At 37.3% G+C, this 20,365-nt stretch overlaps 1 protein-coding gene across 3 annotated transcripts in view; it reads left to right on the top strand.

Moving 5' to 3' along the window:
- iqsec1b (IQ motif and Sec7 domain ArfGEF 1b) overlaps nucleotides 1–20,365 on the top strand; it is a 219,573-nt gene that overhangs the window by 72,153 nt on the left and 127,055 nt on the right. For 2 of the 3 annotated variants that reach the window (XM_053483874.1, XM_053483870.1), the window contains exon 3: nucleotides 12,241–12,348. The exons of the other annotated variant lie outside the window; for it this stretch is intronic. In XM_053483874.1, the coding sequence (XP_053339849.1) occupies nucleotides 12,241–12,348 (108 nt within the window). The remainder of the gene's footprint in view (nucleotides 1–12,240; nucleotides 12,349–20,365) is intronic. 3 annotated transcript variants of the gene reach the window in all.

The raw sequence follows: 20,365 nt of genomic DNA on the forward strand, positions 1-20,365 counted from the left end.
TATGTTGTTTTGTTTCATCTGTGCTAACTGCTCCGTGTCCATGTGAACACATGCCAAGGAGAAGTCTGCATAAATATCTGAATACCTGGTTTGTCATTTGAGGTGACTATATTCAAATACCAAAATCAAAATTTGGGTATTTACAGTATTTCACCTCAATACTTTGTTATATACCGCTTGCTGGCAATGACGGAGGTCAAACGTTTTCTCCAAGTCTTCACAAGGTTTTTACACACTGTTGCTGGTATTTTGGCCCATTCCTCCATGCAGATCTCCTCTAGAGCAGTGATGTTTTGGCTGTCGCTGGGCAACACGGACTTTCAACTCCCTCCAAAGATTTTCTATGGGGTTAAGATCTGAAGACTGGCTAGGCCACTCCAGGACCTTGAAATGCTTTTTACGAAGCCACTCCTTCGTTGCCCGGGCGGTGTGTTTGGGTCTTTCAGCATGACAATGATCCCAGCCACGTTTCATCTTTAATGCGCTTGCTGATTTAAGGAGGTTTTCACTAAAAATCTCACGATACACGGCCCCATTTATTCTTTTCTTTTACACGGATCAGTCGTCCTGGTCCCTTTGCAGAAAAACAGTCCCAAAGCATGATGTTTCCACCACCATGCTTCACAGTAGGTATGGTGTTTTTTGGATGCAACTCAACATTCTTTCCTCTTCCAAACACGACAAGTTGAGTTTTTATCAAAAAGTTCTATTTCGGTTTCATCTGACCATATGACATTCTCCCAGTCCTCTTCTGGATCATCTAAATGCTCTCTAGCAAACTTCAGACAGGCCTGGACATGTACTGGCTTAAGCAGGGGGACACGTCTGGTACTGCAGGATTTGAGTCCAGGACTGAGCGCAGTGTGTTACTGATGGTAGCCTTTGTTACTTTGGTCCCAGCTCTCTGCGGGTCATTCACTAGGTCCTCCATGTGGTTCTGGGATTTTGCTCACAGTTCTTGTTGTTATTCTGACGATTGGTGTGAGATCTTGTGTGGAGCCCCAGACCGAGGGAGATTCAGTGGTCTTGTATGTCTTCATTTTTTCTAATAATTGCTCCCACAGTTGATTTCTTCACACCGAGCTGCTTACCTATTGCAGATTCAGTCTTCCCAGCCTGGTGCAGGTCTAGAATTTTGTGTCTGGTGTCCTTTGACAGCTCTTTGGTCTTGGCCATAGTGGAGTTTGGGGTGTGACTGTTTGAGGTAGTGGACAGGTGTCTTTTATACTGATAACAGATGCCATTAATACAGGTAACGCGTGGAGGACAGAGGAGCCTCTTAAATAAGAAGTTACAGGTCTGTGAGAGCCCGAAATCTTGCTTGTTTGTAGGTGACCAAATACATATTTTTACTGAGGAATTTACCAATTAATTCATTAAAAATCCTACAATGTGATTTTCTGGATTTTTTTTTCTTTTCTTTTTTTGTGTCTCATAGTTGAAGTATACCTGTGATGAAAATTACAGGCCTCTCTCAGCTTTTTAAGTAGGAGAACTTGCACAGTTGGTGGCTGACTAAATACTTTTTCCCTACTGTATACCCTGTGTCCATATGGAGTCAATGAAATAATGACAAAATCCACATACAGCAATATTTAAAGCAGTGAATGCACTGAAATTATGTACAGGTTAGAGGTTTGCTTTGGTAATTTAAAAGTTAGAGGGAAAACCAAAACTCTGTAGAGCACTGCTTTAGTGTAGGTCATTTGTGTCTTTGCCTTTGTGCATGTTAAATGGCAAACACTAAATTGAGCTACAGTATATGTCATATAAAAATCGAATAGGATCATTAGACTCAAGTAATTTTCATTAATAGCATTGCTATTCTGCATTTATCACATCACTTCTTGGATGTCCTTGCTCAGTTGTGTCATGTCTTTGCATGCACTAAAAAGTTTCCATTTTCTGTATGGCTAGTGGAACATACAGCATTTTATTTCCCTGCTTGGTGACTTCTTTAGGTGTTCCACATTCCATGCCAGCTAGATGGCTAGCTTCAACGGCAGTGGTACTACCTTGATACACCATGTACTTTTTACATATAATTTCTACTAATTCACAGCTCTGGCTAATTTGTTATTAGGAGCTCTTGGGTAGCTACTAATAATCACACTGCAGCTTCATGCAGGCAGTGTCTGATTTTTTTCAGAAGGTCAGGAGGGGCGTTAAGTGCTCACTGCCTTTTACCATCTTAAAAAAGCAGCGTGTGATCCGTACATCTCCAGCCTTGACTGCTTGGCGAAGCCAATATAAACATCATATGCTTGCCTGGGAGATTTAAAGTCTGGCTCAGAATTTTAGCAAAAACAGACCAGAAAACAACATCCCTGTAGGGGAATCGGCGACTAAGCAACAGAGATGTCTAAGAATCATGGGGCTTAATTATAAATATACACTCCATATAGTCTGATCTGCTACTACATTCTCTAGACTTTCTAAGATTAATATAACCTCTTCCAGTGGTAATCGTCATCTCCATGCACTTTTTAGTGCAGTTATAGATTAAGTCTTGCTCTGTAGGTAGGACATTATTAGTACACACTATGCTGGTGTTTTATCCATCCATCTACTTTCAACTGCTTATCCTCAGGGTAGCAGTTCCATTAGGAAACCTTAAACTTCCCTTTTCCTGGTCACCTCAACCAACTCTGACTGGGGGATCTCGAGCCTTTTGCCAGTGTGAAGATATAATTTCTGTCTGCCCTGTGGCCTCCAGGGAGGCGTATTGGTGGCATCCTTTCTAGATGCCCAAACTAAACACATCAACTGATTGCTTTTAATGCAAAGGAGCAGTGGTTCTACTCTTTCTCACGGATGGTTCTCCTCATCCTCACTGAGGAAAAAGCCAGCTAAAATCTACATCCAGTACAAATTTTCTTGGAAGCATCTGGTTAAAAAAAATTGGCAAATTTTTATGCCGTATATGTGTGTGTGTGTGTGTGTGTGTGTGTGTGTGTGTGTGTGTGTGTGTGTGTGTGTGTGTGTGTGTGTAAATATAACAGGTTTTACGTCAGATGCCCTTCCTGAAGCAACCCTCCCAATTTTTTTTCAGGCTTGGGACCAGCACTTGCATCCAGTATATTTATATTCAGTGATTTTTTTCAAAAGTAAAGTGCAGGTTTATTTGTTTAATTTTTACTTTACAGCAGTGACTCCGTTAATGTGTGCGGTCACTTGAGTGCCTGAGATGTTTCTTGTTAATTTTCCCGTTGAGGCAGTGTTCCGTTACTGTGTAGGACGAAAAGAGGGAGATGGTGTCGCACAGAAACACATACACAGCACATACTCGCACAAATGCACGCATGCACTGTATATACACAGCACAAACACTAATAAAAACATTCATATGTCAGGATTTATTTTTACTTTTTTAAAGTGCAAAGTGGTAAAGTGCAGCTTAATTTGTTATTTTTACTTTATATTTTGTATTAATTATTTTTATGTATTTTTTAGGGGCTGAGGAACGAATAATCTGAGTTTTCATTATTTCTTATGAGAAAAATTTACCTTGATTTAAGAGTGTTTTGAAATATGAGCACACTTCTGGAACTAATTATGCGCGCAATCCAAGGTTCCACTTTATATATATATACCTATTCATGTAATTACATTGGTTTTATTCCTTTATTTCAAGTTTTCATCTGAGAAATGAGCTGTTTAAATATTTGTAAAAAATATATATATATATATATAATTTCTCTATTATTAATAATATAGTAAATATTATTTGCTACTGTACTCATTTGGATTATTTAAAGTTTTGTGGTTAAAAATATGTACATTGTATCAGTTATTGTAGTCCGAGTCACCAGATTGCACAGCTTTAAGTTCTGTTCTGTGTTTGGCTTTTGCAGGAACTTTTGCTCTGGTGCTGTAGCACATGTATTTATCCTATAGGCTCACGCCTGAATGGCGTCTGAATGGCGAGAGCCTATAGGGTAAATACATGTGTCCGTGTCATTTTCTAAAACGGCCACCTAATGGCTTTGATTCCGGTGCCTCGGTTAAAAGATTGAATCAGGGCACCAATGTAAAACTTTCATTTTTTTTTTTTTTTTTACAATTCTTTAAAAAATTTTTTTTAATGAAAAGTATGACGTGCAAATGAGTGACGTAAACCCGATCGCACAAACGTCATCATTCTAAACTATTTTATTTTCCTTGCCGTTCCCTGGCAAGATGCTGTTCTGGGTCGGGAGTCCCAATGAATGAGTAGTACAGTCACTGTTCTTTGTAATGAGTAGTGCAATGGAAGGTGTAGTAGTGCTGTAGTGTTTCGGTAGAGAACATGACAGACAGACTGAGGGAGAGGCGGGGTTTCCTTCTATCCACTGACTGACTGCGTCTCATACAAATCACCCTGTCTTAGTAGTGTAACCCATAATATTTCTCTCCCACAGATTTCACTGAACTGATGGGAAAACTAAACAAACACGAAACAATTATCAGTTTAATATGGAACAGGTCTTTTAGTTTCCAAATACAGGACAATTCCATATTTTATAAGGAAAGGTGACAAGCCTAATATGGACACACATGTCCACATATCACATTTCTGCATTTGTTTTGTTCGCTAAACAACTCCTATATAATCTAAGAAAGTCCTCTTAGTGATTCACATCATTTGATTTGGCAAATGTTTTACATCGGATGCCCTTCCTGCCACAACCCTCTGCATTTATCCAGACTTGGGACAGGCACAAGATAACACTGGATTAAGCCTCCCTGTGGATGCATTCCCTGTGTAATCTAAGGGTTGTTGTGTAAGTAAGTGATTGGATAGAAAGCTTTTTACTGACTTTTTGGGGGGGATTTGTAGAGATTGTTCTACTTGCTATGTATATCTCCTTTTTCATCATCTCCCTTGCAACCAGCCCTTTGGTGTTTGGTGTTTATTTTTTTTTACTTATTTTTTTATTCATTTATTGTTATAACCTGAAGGGCACCAAGCTTTTTGTGTGCGGTGATTCTTTTTTGCTGTACAAAAACCACTCCTAGTGCAGTGATAAACAGCTGAAAGGAGCATCTCAACTCCCTGAGTCCACATGGAAGCTGAATAATGCATCCTCACCGGCGTCTCACGCTCTCGATACATTGACGCTCTATACCCAGAACATAGTTTGGAAGAAGTGGAAGATGGAACACATCTCTGATTTTAATGGATTGAAGTCTGTAAGAAATTTTGCTAAGTGTGAAAGTTTCTCCAGAGGGGATTTTTATTGAGGCGTGTGCGCGAGCCAGATCAATAAGATTGAATGCCACTGCAGAAAATAATGACAGTTTTTTGTTTTTTGTTTTTGTTTTTCTTTCAGGTGTTATAGTTATTATTTAGAGACCACTTTTTCTTCCTGAGCTATGTGATACTATTGCTACAAAGGTTCTATAAATCAGTGCAGGGTGGTGGAAGCAGAGGCCCACAAGTAATGAGAATTTAGCTGCTGCTCTCCAGGTCATTCACCCATGCTGAACTGCCTTCTACGGTGGACTTACATCACCTGTGGCAGACTGGACGTTTAAAAGACGAGAGAAAGAGTAATCATCCTGTTGCACGATATGCCGTGTGTAGTTTAGTGTATGGGTGCAAGTGTTGCGTGAGATTGTTTGGGTACAGTTGGCATGGAAGTGTAATGTGGCTTTGGGATGATGACAGGAGGTTTATGGCAGCCAGAGACCATGCTCAGAAAGGCTATACCTCATTGTATGGTGCTTACGGGTGTCCTTGCCTGAGGTACTTTTGGTTTTGCAAGTTAGCCTAATGCTAATTAACAAAGTAGGGTGTATTAGGTATTTATGTGCAATGTCTCCACAACTTCAGATAGATTTAAACTGCAAGGCTTCAGATAGATTTAAACTGCAAAATTTTTAATAATTCATACCACAAGGTGCTGGATACCTTGCTAGAGAATAGGAATAGCATTTGCATTAGCATTTGCTTATGAATAATTCAATAAGAAGGAATAGAAAGCAGGACTGTGCATTGGGTTTTGATCATTTGGTCTTAGAATGTGATGTTAAAGCATTAAAGGCAGTTTTAAAGTTAAAAATTAAAATACAGTCTTCTCATTTTAAGGAATGCTATTAATGAATCATTGCTGCCGCAATAGACTGATTAGCAAATGCTAAAGCTAGTTAGAACGTTACTGAGTTCAACAGGGTTGCCTTAAATAAATATGGAATAAAAACCAAATACAATGAAGAGTACATGATGGAATTTTGTAAGCTAACGGTATCCTTGTAGTGTTGTAGTGTTAAGTTCATCATCTACAGGGTGGGAGAAAATGAACCAACCCATGGTTCACCACCCCATTTTGCTTTTACCACCCATGTGCGTGTTTAGACCAGCATTTTTCAGGATGTTGGCTGGGACGACACGGACCTCATGAATAGCCACCGAGCAGTCCAGGTATCACTCCATGTGATTTTTTTTTTCTTATGGGTCTACACAAAGGATTCAGGAGGTTCTCTGCAATATCCCAAATCACTGCCTCCATTCCATCCCCGGCCGTTCGAGGAAACTGGTTGATGCCACTGATGCCTATGTTGAAATTTAAGGATTTGCTTTCATTTTCCTATGGAATAATGTACTGTACATAAACAGTTTGAATTTGTATTAGAAATATAGCTTTTATTTCAAAATTTTAATGTCTAGTTACTTTTCACCTACCCTGTACTATCAGTGCATTTTAGGATACAGATGCCACATAGATGGTCTTTTATACATTTTTAAAACTCTCTGCTTTTGACCAGAAAGGAAGGCTAATAACATGAGATTTGACTTCACATCCCAATGATGGGAATTCTGGCTCAGTACATACTGTAGAGTCAGAGAAATTGTCTGAGCTCACCTTTAACAGCCAAGTTCAAAGATGTTGACTTTTACCTATATTAATCTAACATCAATTAACAATATGATGTCATACTTTGTATCTGGTTTGTTATAAAAGTTTAATTAATTAAAGGTAAATACAACAAGGTGGTTCATATTTCCATTGAAAAATAATCTGTTAAAAGAAGGTCTGTGTTAATATTACAGCTTCGTGACTGGAGAAAGCTGCCGTCAACCTTGCAGTTTATTTGCAATCCTATGTTTATTACAGTAATGTTATTTTATTGTGAAATGTTTATTTATTAGTTGAATCTCCTTAGAAGAGTCTGGTTTTTTTTTGTAGTGTAGGTTTGCCCTGACTACCTTAAACTAATGTACACGATGACTCTACATCAAAGTCAGTAACATTAATTTTATGCTAAGTATATGCAATGTAATTTTTTTAATTCACACCAGACACATCATGTAAGCATTGCACCATGCCTTGCGTCAAGCCCTCAGGCAGCCCTGATCTGACTTCTGCCTTTTTTGTGTGCAATACTGGCAAGAGAAGGAGCAGGAGAAGACTTTGATTTTATTCCATTTGGGCAATGCCAGGATTCAAGTAGAGGTTTTGAATGGATGCGTTTACACTATTTCATATTTTTTTTGTTTGTTTTTAAATAAATATTTAATGTTTAATATTTAAAAAATAATGGAATATGCCTTAGTTTGAAAGGTTCCACTTTAAGTTGTGTCCCATGACCACCGATTCCCAGAGTCCCCCATTGACAGCTATATTTGTACATTTCTGTTAAAGCAGTTATTGTCAAACTTAAAACTGTTTTATCTTCTTACTAGCCTCTAATTTAATTAGAAATTAGTAATGATCCTACTGGGGCAATGGTGACTCAGGTGATCGAGGCTTTCATGGGTTTATCTCCAACACCAATTGTGTTCCACTCTTGAGCCCATGGGCAAAGCTTTTATTAATAAATTACAATAATAATAATAATAATAATAATAATTTAGAAATTGTTATTATACAATTTCATGATAATTTTACATCTATTTGGCTTGTGAATCTGGAATAACTGGGAGTCTCACAGGTCTTTATAATTAATCTGATATTGACTGACAGCCTGGAAACCCACTCCCTTTTACTCTTTCTCACATCAGTAATCACCACCCCACCCCCCCACCCCCCGTCCGTCCTCTAGACAGTCCCAACTGAGGGAAGAAAAAAAACGGTCAAATCTAACACATTACAGATCATTTTAAAATTAATAATAATTCAAATGAGATTAAATATCCTGCAATAGCTGGGCTTAAACAGTGTGGTTGACTTTTGACCTTACACTTAAGATAACATTACAGTTTACATCTTGTTTAAGTTATGGCACCAGGACTGTGCATTATTTCTCTTCAGCATGGCCTTTCAGACATGCTGCTGTGTGTTAAAAACAGTGCTGTATATATCAGTCTAATAAGTAACAGTGCTGTGTCCGCAAAACATTTTTTTAAACTCAAGTCATGCAAGGCAGCTATTATAACAATTGATTTGATGTCCACTGGCAGTATCAGTTGTGTAAAACATGAATTAATGTCACCTTGTGCTGATTTTATACTTGTACTCCATACAGCAACCAGTCATAACAACATTAAAACAACTAAACTGGCACCTGTCAAGGAGTGGGATATAGCAGAAAAAATAGGCATCTGAGTGTGAGATGTGAGATGACTGGTCAGATCTTGTAGAGTGTTCCCAGTATATAGTGGTTACCTACCAAAAGTGATCCAACAGGTGCGTTAGGGTCACTGATGGCATGGGAAGCAAAGGTTATTACATCTGGTCTATTACCACCAAAGAGCTACCGTAGTACACTTTGCTGAATACGTTTTTACTGGTTGTGATTGAAAGTTGCCTTACCCATCATGGGCATGTAAGTATTCATTAATGAACTTCCTCTAGAGACTTTGACTATCTTTAAATGTCGACTCAAGACGCATCTGTTTCCGCAGTACTTGGACTAACCCCCCACCTCCGTTTTATTAACCTAGTTAACCCAGTGTAAGTATGTATCCAGTAATGTAAACTTTAAAGCACTTTTTGTAAGTCGCTCTGGATAAGAGTGTCTGCCAAATACCTAAATGTAAATGTAGGTTTGGTTAACTGGCATTCCCAAATTGCCCGTAGCGTATGTGTGTGTGCATGTGTGTGTGCCCTGCAATAGATTGGCACCCTGTTCAGGGTGTACCTCTGCCTCATGCCCTAAGCCTCCTGAGATAGGCTCCAGGTTCCCAAGACCCCGAATACAGAAAAAAGCGGTATAGCGAAGAGTGAGTGAGCCCATGTAATAACAGCTGGCAAAACGTTGTCTGTCTATCCATTATGTTTAACTGACACAGCTGTACAGTAGTTTTCTTGATTTAAAACAAAGTGCACTACTGTGCTGGTATAATGTGTGCAGTGTTGCCAGGTCTCAGCAAAATTTCCAGCTCGCATCTTAAATCTTCCCGCTTCATCTTCAAAAACAACACCAAAACATACTGTAGAATAGAAAGTTGGGATATTGGAAAAGAGAGATGCATTTGTCTTATTTTTTATCAACTTGTTTAAAAAAGTTCACCACAGTGAGAGGGCGTCTGGTTTTCAGTAGCTGCATTAGACCTTTATATTATTGCCTGGTATGGCCATTGTCCGCCTTATAACCCCCCTTTTCTCTCCCAATCTTTACAGTATACAGTATCCTCAAACAGAAATTGTCCTGTAAGCCATGGACTTACTGTTTGTACTTAGACTTTCCCTTTGTTTGCTATAAGCAGTGTTTTATGGTAATAAATGAGAGTTCATTCTCATTGTTGGTTTTAAGATATCTTCAATACAATTTAAATGTATTTATTAGAATTTAATTGATATCGTCATAAAGCAGCTTTACAGAAATTGTTCTGGATATAAACTGAAAAAATGTATAAATATATAAAAAAAAAATTCACTTTAGTAGTTTGTCTCAGAGGTAATGTGAAACTTTCTTGTTGTCTGTCATACTGACAGACCAGGTTGTAAAGATCAGTCATAATCTATTACACCCGTCATTTTAAATTGTTTTTAAATATATCTGCACTACTCAAACATCTTGTACTTTATACTGTGTAAAAGCACCAACAGGCTTCTTTCATCCGTTCTTACACCCTGCTGCATGTTCCAGCTATTTGCTCACTTTATTATATTTATTATATGTGATGCACACTACTATATTACGAAGATATGTTTAAAAAAACATCCGTCTTTATTACGTCTGTACCGTTATTAAATGGTGCGTACTTACTGTGCAAAAAACAGCCGGAATTAAATTCCTTGTGTGTCAGCATACTTGCCGAATAAAACCACCTTCTGATTCTAAAAATTCAAAATATATATTTTTTTATGCATTTTAATTTCTTATGATTAATATACAGAATAATGTTATAGACATTTATATAAAGAAAACAGACCACTGACTGTGGTCACTTTTCATCTCAAGTACACACAAAGCTAATTTTATTAGTTTTATTAGTTATGTCTTTTTAAACAACTCCGGGTGAGTCAACTCAGAACATTCACCTTTAAATCGGAAGGTTTGCTAAAGAAACAATTCCTGGAGAAATTGTGAAGGGGCTGAAGGATGGTGCACCACTTGTGACAATGGTTCATTTGTTCCCCACATGGTTTTCAAGATATAAGCCCTATACTGGCTTTGAGTCCAGTAAGCATGTGTGAGTAAAAGGGTGTGGCTTAGCCTAATTGCTATAACATTAGGCGTCTATGCATGGCTCAGGAACCTTTTGTGCTAGAGCTTTGCTTTTTGGATTGGGAGAGGAGACCCAGCTAAACGTTAGAAATAAGATTTGTGCTGACTCACGGTTTTTATACCTTTAAACTCTGTTCTGTTTTCATGGGAGCGAGTTTGGGCCATTTATATTTATTTTTGATTGACGTGGTAGAGATTTCCGACCATTTGATGCAGTGTGTGTCGTTTCCTTATTGGAACGCAACCGTGTGAGCTGGGGCCGTGGGAGCAGAGGGGGTTCAGTGCGGGTCACGAGCAAATTGTCTTAACTTAAAAAACGGTGCATTTTCCACCAAGGTCAACTTTTTTTCATAGCACTCAGGAGACGCAGCTGAACATTTTTATATAAATTTCATGTTGGTGCATCTAAAATTGAGGGAGATACAACTGTCTAGTCTGAATCAGGAACTGAACAGGAATTGTGGGGAAAAAGCCTCGGTCTACAGTATTTCGATAGAAAACTAGTAGAACCGCTTTTGCAGAAGTGATGAAAGATGATGAATCACATATTTCATGGTACGACCCACATATTTGTCCAAAGACTGTGAACTTAAAAAAGGGCAATAATAATAGTAGGGGCTTTCAGTCCATAATAAATCGTGTGATATTGAAAAGCAAAAGCGTTAGAGGACCTCACTGGTGTGCAATAGCAGTGTTCATGTTTGTACATCTGATTTGTAGACCAATATTTTTTTTCATATACATTTTGCTCTCAGTGCAAGGATAAAACTCTGCCTTCACTATAAAAGCAAAACCCCAAAATACTGTAACTTACAGTCATAAGTTGATGATAGTAGGATAAAACAATCCAGTTGTAGTTATGTGAGATTATTTCATAACTGTGTGCACTGGATTATGATCCAGAAACTATCGATTGTAAACAATGTTTACCGCTCTGAGGAGGATGCCACTATAGCTCAGACGATTAATTTGTTCACATTTGCATGTAAACCAGGGTTGTCGTGTCTGAGCAGCACAGGGGAGTTGTCTAGTTCTAGTCATCTTCCCGTTTCCCTTGGGACTCTCAGTGACTGCTTGACCCACTTCCATCTGTCACCCTGTTCTTTTCCACCCCACACTTCCACATGTCTGCACATCAAAATCCACACTTATTTCTGCATGTACTGCTTCCATCCACCTATATTTGCTCTTCCTCCCCTTTCTTTTATCTCCTACCCTTTAAGCAGGCAAGAAGATGAGAGCTTTTCCAGCCAATTATGATTATGCATATTCCGAAGGTACCCACCACCCTTGATTTGCAGTCCTCAAGATGCCAAGTCCGCAAGCTGAAAATAATGATTGCTTCTAAGCTCAGTAATGCGACAGTCAGCACTTGTTCTAATGCATATTCGCTCAAGTTAAAGAAGTGTGCCTTTGCAATTCGAATATGATTTGAAGCTCAAAGGCAAGTTATGTCCATTGTGCATTGTCTCAGACCAGAGATGAAATCTCCCAGCAGGCTCTGAAATCCATGTTGCCATCATCATGTTCAATGCTTTTCGTTTCTGCTATCTATTCTTTAAATCAGTCAAATAGTATGAAATGTGAGCATGCATAAAAAATCTGAAAATGTCTTCTCTTTCTTTCTTTCTTTTTTTTCCAAAGACGACACACTTCTTTGCCCCCTGAAGTCACAGAAAACCAAGGAACCTATATTACTCCTCTTTGTCGAAGAAGTTACCCCTGCCGCAAATGGAAGTCAGCTTCTTTCGGGTAAATGAAAAGGTTTACTATTCACTTCAGTTGGTTGTTGACGCGAAGATCCTGCATGTGTAAACTGTTCTACAGACGATACAGATTTTCTGTCTCCGGTGCGTCTTATTTTATTAGGCACTGCAGTGATCCCTAAAGATTTCTTGTTTTTCTTGAGACAGCTGTGTCTGAATCTAAAGGCATTAACTGATCTGGGCTCTATGCTTTCTGCTATGCGGCCCTGCTGATGGAGAAGTGTTTCCTGTTAACTTATTAACTTTACGCGGGGTAAAGCTTTCCACAAGGGGGAGCTATTGATGCTCTACTCTAGAGAGCTGCATCGGAATGTGGACAGTGGATTTCCAGAGTTATGTGCTGGAATGAGGACAAGGTGTAGAAGCTAAAACGGGAATAAACATTATGGTATTTCTATTGGGCTGATAATATAATGACTGCTAACACTGGCACTGCCAGTAATTTGGTGCCAGTAATGTCCATTTTGCACCACAGTCGGTAATTGCGTCACACACGAAAGTCGATTTGATGTGCAGTCTCTGGAATCAAAATATGTTTTTTCAACCATAGGTACCGTGCAAGGACAGTCAGATTGTAAATTGACTGCTGCTGATATGTTGCTGTGGAATTGGGATTGCGAGGTAGCCCATGTTTTCTACTTTAATGAAGCACACCGAGGGTCTGCTAGCACAAGGAGAGCTGAGAGTCTTGTAACTTTCTTGTAATCTCAGTAAGCCATGTATAGCAATTCCTGTCTGGCCTTCTGATTCTTCCAGTTGATAAGTGGTTCGCATCTTGTGCTTTGGCGTTAATTTTTTATGCCCTTAGTGTCTCTTTGAACAGTGTATTTTTGGACTTTATGCCTGTCCTGTGGAGGTTGGTGGTGTGTCACTGATTGTTGTTTTGTGGATTTTTTTTCACATCTCTCACATAATCAGAAGGCCCAACGCTTGGTCAGTTGCTCTGATCCATGTTCCAAGTTTTCTCCATAGATGGCTCTCTGATCTTCATGACGTTTTGACTTTTAAACAAATCTTCTCCCCAAAGGATGGATTTGGCTAGAGGCTTTCATTCCAAACAGGCAGGAGTCACATGCAATTCCACTTTTCACTTGTCAGGTCTTCTAGGTCTCAAATCAACTATTAAGTATGCCTCCTATATGGTTGGAATGAAAGCCAGTAACTATACTGGTCCTTTGTGTGCTGTGTTTTTTGTTCCACAGTGCACTTTATACAATATTCCCTAGAAGATCCTTCCATTTGGAACACCACGCAACCTCACAATTTTGTTTAGCATTTGAAAAACGTGTGATTTTCTTTACCAGATGTAAAAGTCAGGAAATGCAGCTAAATGTCTGATCTATTGTCTCATATTCATCTTTTGATCTCAAACTCAAATGCACTAATTCTCCAGTTTTCCAGATAAACTCCTCAAATTAATGCTGAAAATCTTGTTCATTAAGTGCTATGAAGTACAATATGGAGGATGTATTGTGTTGTGTGTGCATTTTCTAAACTGTGCGTGGTGTTCTCAGTCTTTTTTTTTTTTTACTTTAATTGGATAAAGATCTTTTGTCCTTTGAAATACTGCAATTCTTAACTGATTACAGTGACTTTCTCTTTAGACAAGGACATACAGATGGTATATACAGTAGATGCTCCATGAATATGGAGCATAATATATGAAACAGTTTTAAGTTAATGTTCTAAATGATTGGTGCATGTGATATCATATTATTTTTAATAGAATGCACGTTTGGACTTGTAATCGAGGGATTTTTGACTTGGTTTGTGAAGTAGACAGTTTAACACGATGTAACGTAATAGCTGCAGGCATCTATTTGGTTATTTTAGGCTAACAACATGCCATTTTATAATGACCATGTCGTACTAAAGATATTTTTACAGAAAGCTTTACTTAGGGTTGTATATTCATCTTTTCTTTAATGTAGTCTTCATTTATGATTTTTTCAAACGTGACCTGTTAACATTACCCTCTGCTTTGCCATTTCAGCAGTTGGATTATCAACAGTGTGTGTACGGTACAGTTAGGGTATTAGAATTAGGGTAGTATATTATGTTTATAGGGAAGTACAAGTGTTTGTTAATGTTTTTGAAAGTACATAACGGCAGTTACTGTAAATGTCCTATGTCTAAATACAGTATATATATATATATATATATCCTATTATCAATATGATCAATAACCTTTACGTTGTGGAGCCTCAGATATCAGTAATACACTACCTGGACACAAAAAGGTCACAGTTTGAAATAAAATAAGTTTCTTAATACTTACTGATTTGTACATTGCAGCTGGAAACAAATCTCTTAACACTAATGCATTTAAAGTCCCATTATGGAACACAATTGCTTTTCAGTGCTTCTGTACTGTATATATGCTGTACATCAACGTACTGTATATCAACCAAAACATGGAACTTGTGCTAAATAATGACTTACCTACTGTAGGTGAATAAGTGAATTTTCAGATATGATCATATAATACCATGCTTATTCTTTTTTTTGTAAATATGCATATATTCACAAAAAATAAATGCATATCAGATAAAAAGAAACACATTTATTGAATACAATGTATGTGATTTTATGTCGTGTCTATAACTTTCTTGTATTCAAATCTTTCAAAGATCTTTACTGTCATTAAGATGAAACTTGCCCAATTTAGATTTCAAATGAAAAACCATAAACCTGAAAAAATGTATTATCTTAAAATGCAAAATTTTGACAATAGACAAACGAACGCCGGTGTAGAAGTCAATCAAGCGCCACTACAAAACGCAACATAAACATCTAGGACTTTCAGAGCACGTTCGTTTATACAAAAACTTAACGCCCGTATAAACAAGGCCTTAAGCTTTTTAAGCTTTACAACAACAACAAAAAAAACAATTTAAGCAATAATTTTTACAGGCCATATGCTTCTAGAAGCTTACACAAATTTTAGTATCAATACCTTTAAAAAACTTTTTTTGTAATTTGCATTGAAATTATTATTGTTTGAAGCAAGACAGTATAACACTGAAATGGGCAGTTTTTTAAGCACATATAAAATCATCTCTCCAAAACGGCTGTTAACAACATTTTTAGGGAAACTTTAGAAGTAGCCTCTTTATATGTATAACATGTTTTAAAAAATAATAATAAAATCAGCACTAATACTGTGTTTTGACAGATACTGTATCTGTATATATCTATATACAGTACACAGAGTTAAAAAAAATTTATAGACATTCTATTAAAAGAAAAGTACTATGATTTATCATGATATCACATATATCTATATATCATTATATATATATATATATATATATATATATATATATATATATATATATATATATATATATAATGTATAGCAATAAATGCAGTATTGATACAGTTCTTCTTTTCCTGAAGTGTGTCTAAATAAAAAATTTGGAGGGCTTGCTGTATAAAATATAAAATTTGGGTATCCGGAGCACCTACCAAGCCACAAACTGTGAAATTAAACAACTTATGATTTCTGACTGAGGCAGCCTACTATAAAGTTACTGTGAGAAAACCGCCCGTTCAGATTTTGAGCCACCTTTTACTGTCTGTAAGACCTGACTTTCATTTGTATAACCTGGAATCTACCTTAGCACTTCCCCACCCGTGGGCTGCCGAACAGTACCAAGCTTTTTAGAAGAACCGCCATTTTCTTTTTCTCACTAGAAGCACAGCCAAAGTGCCACAGTCATGAGGAAGGCTGGAGGTAGACACAGGAGCTGCTCTATTGTGGACTCCACAAACCAGTACAAAACATTACATCAGCTGCCTGGCTCAGAGGACATGATGCATGGATTAACTTGGGCTGCATGGACTTTATGTCCGACTGCTTCACCAACCTGAGGCAGTGCAGCGCTGGAATGGCCATCAAAGTTTTCTTTAAAAAATGGATCATGGCTAATTATACATGGCCAATACAAAAATGTAAAATGTTTATTAACTTTGCTTTTCATTGGCCACATTTCACAAGCTAACCCAAGAGGTAAATATAATTTTTTTGATAACTTGTAAATGACACTGATAACTTTACTACAACATTCAGTCAAAGTATGACATTCTGTAAGTTAGATTGGAACGTATGCTGCTGTGGTATTGATTATTTGTAAAGGTCTAGGCCATGGATAGGAATGTGTGAGTAACGTTACCTCTACAAAAGATGAAAATAACTGAGCACCTACAGTAGTAACTTCTAAGATTTCATTTATATTTCCATTGATATTAATTGATATTTTCCTTAATTTATTATGATTTCTGGGGTTGAATCCCAAATAACGTTAAATGGAAAGCTAGGGTGTACAATCCTTAAGTCCATAACCTAAATTGTACCTTGTGTTAGAAGCCAGTTAGCTTTTGTACCTTGCCTTAAAACACAGATTATTTAGATACAAGTGTTAGTCGAGATGAAGTAAGATAATTTAGATGACCTCACACTATCAGATGTGTTTTCTTGCTGAAAGTGCTTCTATGACCGGTTGTGAATGTGGGTTTTGGCAAGCAGCTGCTCTCTTCTCTTTCCAGTACTGTGGACTGTGCCAACGTACTTTCCCTCATGCTGGTGGCAGTTAGTGCGTTAACAACTGTGAGAACTCCTGTGACCCAGAACTATACATATAGTTCAATTACCCAATGCTGTTGCCCTATGCTCTATTACCACCACTTGTGGAATGTCTCTCATCCAATCAGATTACTCGGTCAGAACTAATTGTTGTATGAGTAGAAAAATATACTGCTTGGCCAAAAAAATTGCGCACACCTAAATTTCTTTGGACAGTTCAGATTTGATTACAGCCTTCATTTGCCCTGGCGTTGTTTCATAATTTAAAGTAAATCTTTAAAGTTTGTCAGGACAGTCCACCACCTCCATGGTTTACTCCCCTCACCTTTAGGCTAGATACAGTAGTAGCAATAAGAATTTCCACCCCAGTTAATTATCGGTCACATGTCAGTCTCCAGCTCGTTACAGAAGAATATGCTTTGCCAGAGCAAAATAACTGATTAAAGTGAAACAAATAAATGTTGCTTTGTTGTGGAATTGTTGGATAAAAGCAGTATCACTCTTCATGTAATGCCGGCTGTAATGCCTTTGATACTCGGGCTGCACCCTCGCGCCTACGACCGCATCGCAATAGCACTCTTGTGTGATATTGCTTAAGTAATTAAATGACAATATTTTTGTTACATGAAAACCAAAAGCTATAGGAGAGACTGCTGGGGAACTGCTATAATTTAGGGGATAAAAGGAACCAACACACATTTCATAAAATTAAATGTAACTGTAGTATAACCATATAATGGCATAGTCTGTTGTTTTCTTTCTTACTTCCAACATCTATCTATTTGCTACTTCTACTGAAGACAGTAATGCTTTAGGCTTTCCCTGCATGCTAACTACCACTGACCACATCTAGTAGCAGTTATGGCAGGCTTTGAGCATGAGTCCAAACGGTGGTCGTGGGTCCCTGGGGCTGTGGACTTAATCTTCAGAGGCTTTAGAGATTGCAATCCCTGTTTCTCACTGAAGGGATTTGATTGAGCTGTGAGGGGATAAAGTAAGGGATGAAAGAAAGAAGAATGCTTATAGGAGAAGCTAGTAGACAGGTGATTGAATGCTATCCGTAAGTTGATCATATCAACATGTTTAATAGTACCTTCATTACTGAGGGTACAATGTATAAACAGATAAGAATCTAGAGGAATCCAGGCAGTGATTGAAAACAAGCATGAATGCTGTGACTCCCCATTGGACCATGATAGCGGCTGTTATTAATAAAATGTAGACTGTTACAGACAATAAAAGAGAATAGCAGTTGACCAGATGGACACAATTACTGCTTTAGAAGTCAGCTAAACTACTCAAGATAGTCTTTTTTTAATAAAAAGTGTAATATAAGTCAATGACTGTCATCAAGAATTAAGCAGTCCATGTATTTAAAGTAAAGGGTGCTGCTAGCATAGGTGCCCAACCTTGTGTTGCATTTGCATAAACTTTGCAACACGCCGACTTTAATGCACACATCTTAATTAGAGCAACTACTTATTAGCTTATCGGTATTCTGCTCACAGACCGCACAGTCAATAGCAGCATTTGGTCTTAATTCTTGCAGATCATTAGCAAGTATGCACTTTTAAGGATTTCAGAGACCTCATTCTTAAGGTAGAGTATGTACTAAATGAAAGCCACTAAGATTTCTTCAGAAACTGATAATATTTGCTCTCTTAAATCTAACTACAGTCATACCTCAGCATACAAATTGAATCCATTTTAAAGTTCTTAAATGAAAGTTTGTATTGCAAAACACATTTTCCCATAGGAAATAATATAAATACAGATCATCCGTTTCAACCACACAAAAAATATTACCAATTTTCAACATTATAATCATATTTTTGTATATAAACACAATCACCTGTTCAAACATTTAGAAAAGACATGTAAATTAAGTGAAATATGAAATAAACATAAACATTAAACATGTAAATTAAGTGAAATATGAAATAAACATAAACATTAAACCTTTCTTAACCTTAATTTATGATTCCTCTTGGCACTGGCTGCTTAAAAAAAAAAAATCTAAACTGAATGTGGCTTCTTTTTTTCTTCTTGCTACCGTCTCTAATAACAGTGTACATGGTCCTTTGTCTTCAATAAATCTTGCACAAAATGCAACCAAAAAACAGCTCGGTTCGGACGAGTTCAGTCACTCGTATGCCGAAAATGATTCAGACTTAATGCAACCTTTCAGTTCTTATGGTCAAAATTTGTGAGGCGGGGCATCGTATACCAAGGTACAACTGTACATACTGTATTATGGATTGTTACCCCTCTATATTTCCTTGCTGTACATTTACATGTAATCTGTATTCCAGATGTTGTTTCTCATTTCCTGCCTCACAGAAAATGAATGAAAAGCTTCTTGGCCGAAATGGAAATATTGATAAAAAGGAAAACATGATAGTCTAATCAAAGCAGAATAAATAAGGAATAAGTGATGACTTGGTTAGTAAAAAAAAAAAAAGCCCTTCTTCCTTATTGCTTACATTACATATTTGTCACACTTGGTTGTTTCAGATGTTCAAACTAAATTTAATATAAGACTAACACAACCTGAGTAAACTCAAAGCACATTTTTAAAATTATTTTTGTTAAAACAGATAAAATATTATTTAACACCATCTGGTTTTGTGTGAAAAACTATTTCGTCCCTTATTTACAGTACATAGTCATCCAATTAAACAAATTGAATTGCTAATTAGGTTAAAATAGATTGGACATAACTGGGTTTGATTACTGCAGTAGCAGTCTGTTAAACCTTAACATGAACCTAAATAGACATAAAGGTCTCAACAAGCAGCACGCCATCCCTCCTGAGAACACTAAGAAACAGCAGAAGAGGTTATTGAATAATATCAGTCGGGAAAATGTTACTATTCTTAAGGCAATTTCTAATGGATTTGTGAATCCATCACACCACAGTAAGAGCCATTATCTCCAAATGAAGAAAACTTGGACTGGAGATGTCTGTTCTCCATAGTAGCCAGCCTACCGAAGCTCCTTGAAGAATGCATTGATGACTCATAAATGGTGTACCAAAAGACAGACCTCAGATTCCACCATTAGGTGAAGACAGGGGGAAATGTTTTTTTTGGAAGACATGGGTCTAAGTACATCTATTTAAATACAAGAAATGACATATTTTACTGATATCATTACATTTCTTTTTTACATTTGGGGACCTGTCCATATGTCTGGTTAGCCGGATTTTGTCACAGCATCACGCAAAACTGGCTGGACACAATTTAACAAATCTGAAGTCAACTTTGCACGTTAAAATGAAATAAAAATGTTAAGTAAAAGTGATGTACTGAACAATCTGTGCCAGATTTAATAATCTACTTTAAAATTATCTACTAGTAAGCTACTTGCTCAATGTAAACAAACATTTGCACCAATAGATAATAATTAGAAAAGGTAA

Source organism: Clarias gariepinus, chromosome 23, assembly GCF_024256425.1.
Source record: "Clarias gariepinus isolate MV-2021 ecotype Netherlands chromosome 23, CGAR_prim_01v2, whole genome shotgun sequence".
Lineage (NCBI taxonomy): Eukaryota > Metazoa > Chordata > Actinopteri > Siluriformes > Clariidae > Clarias > Clarias gariepinus.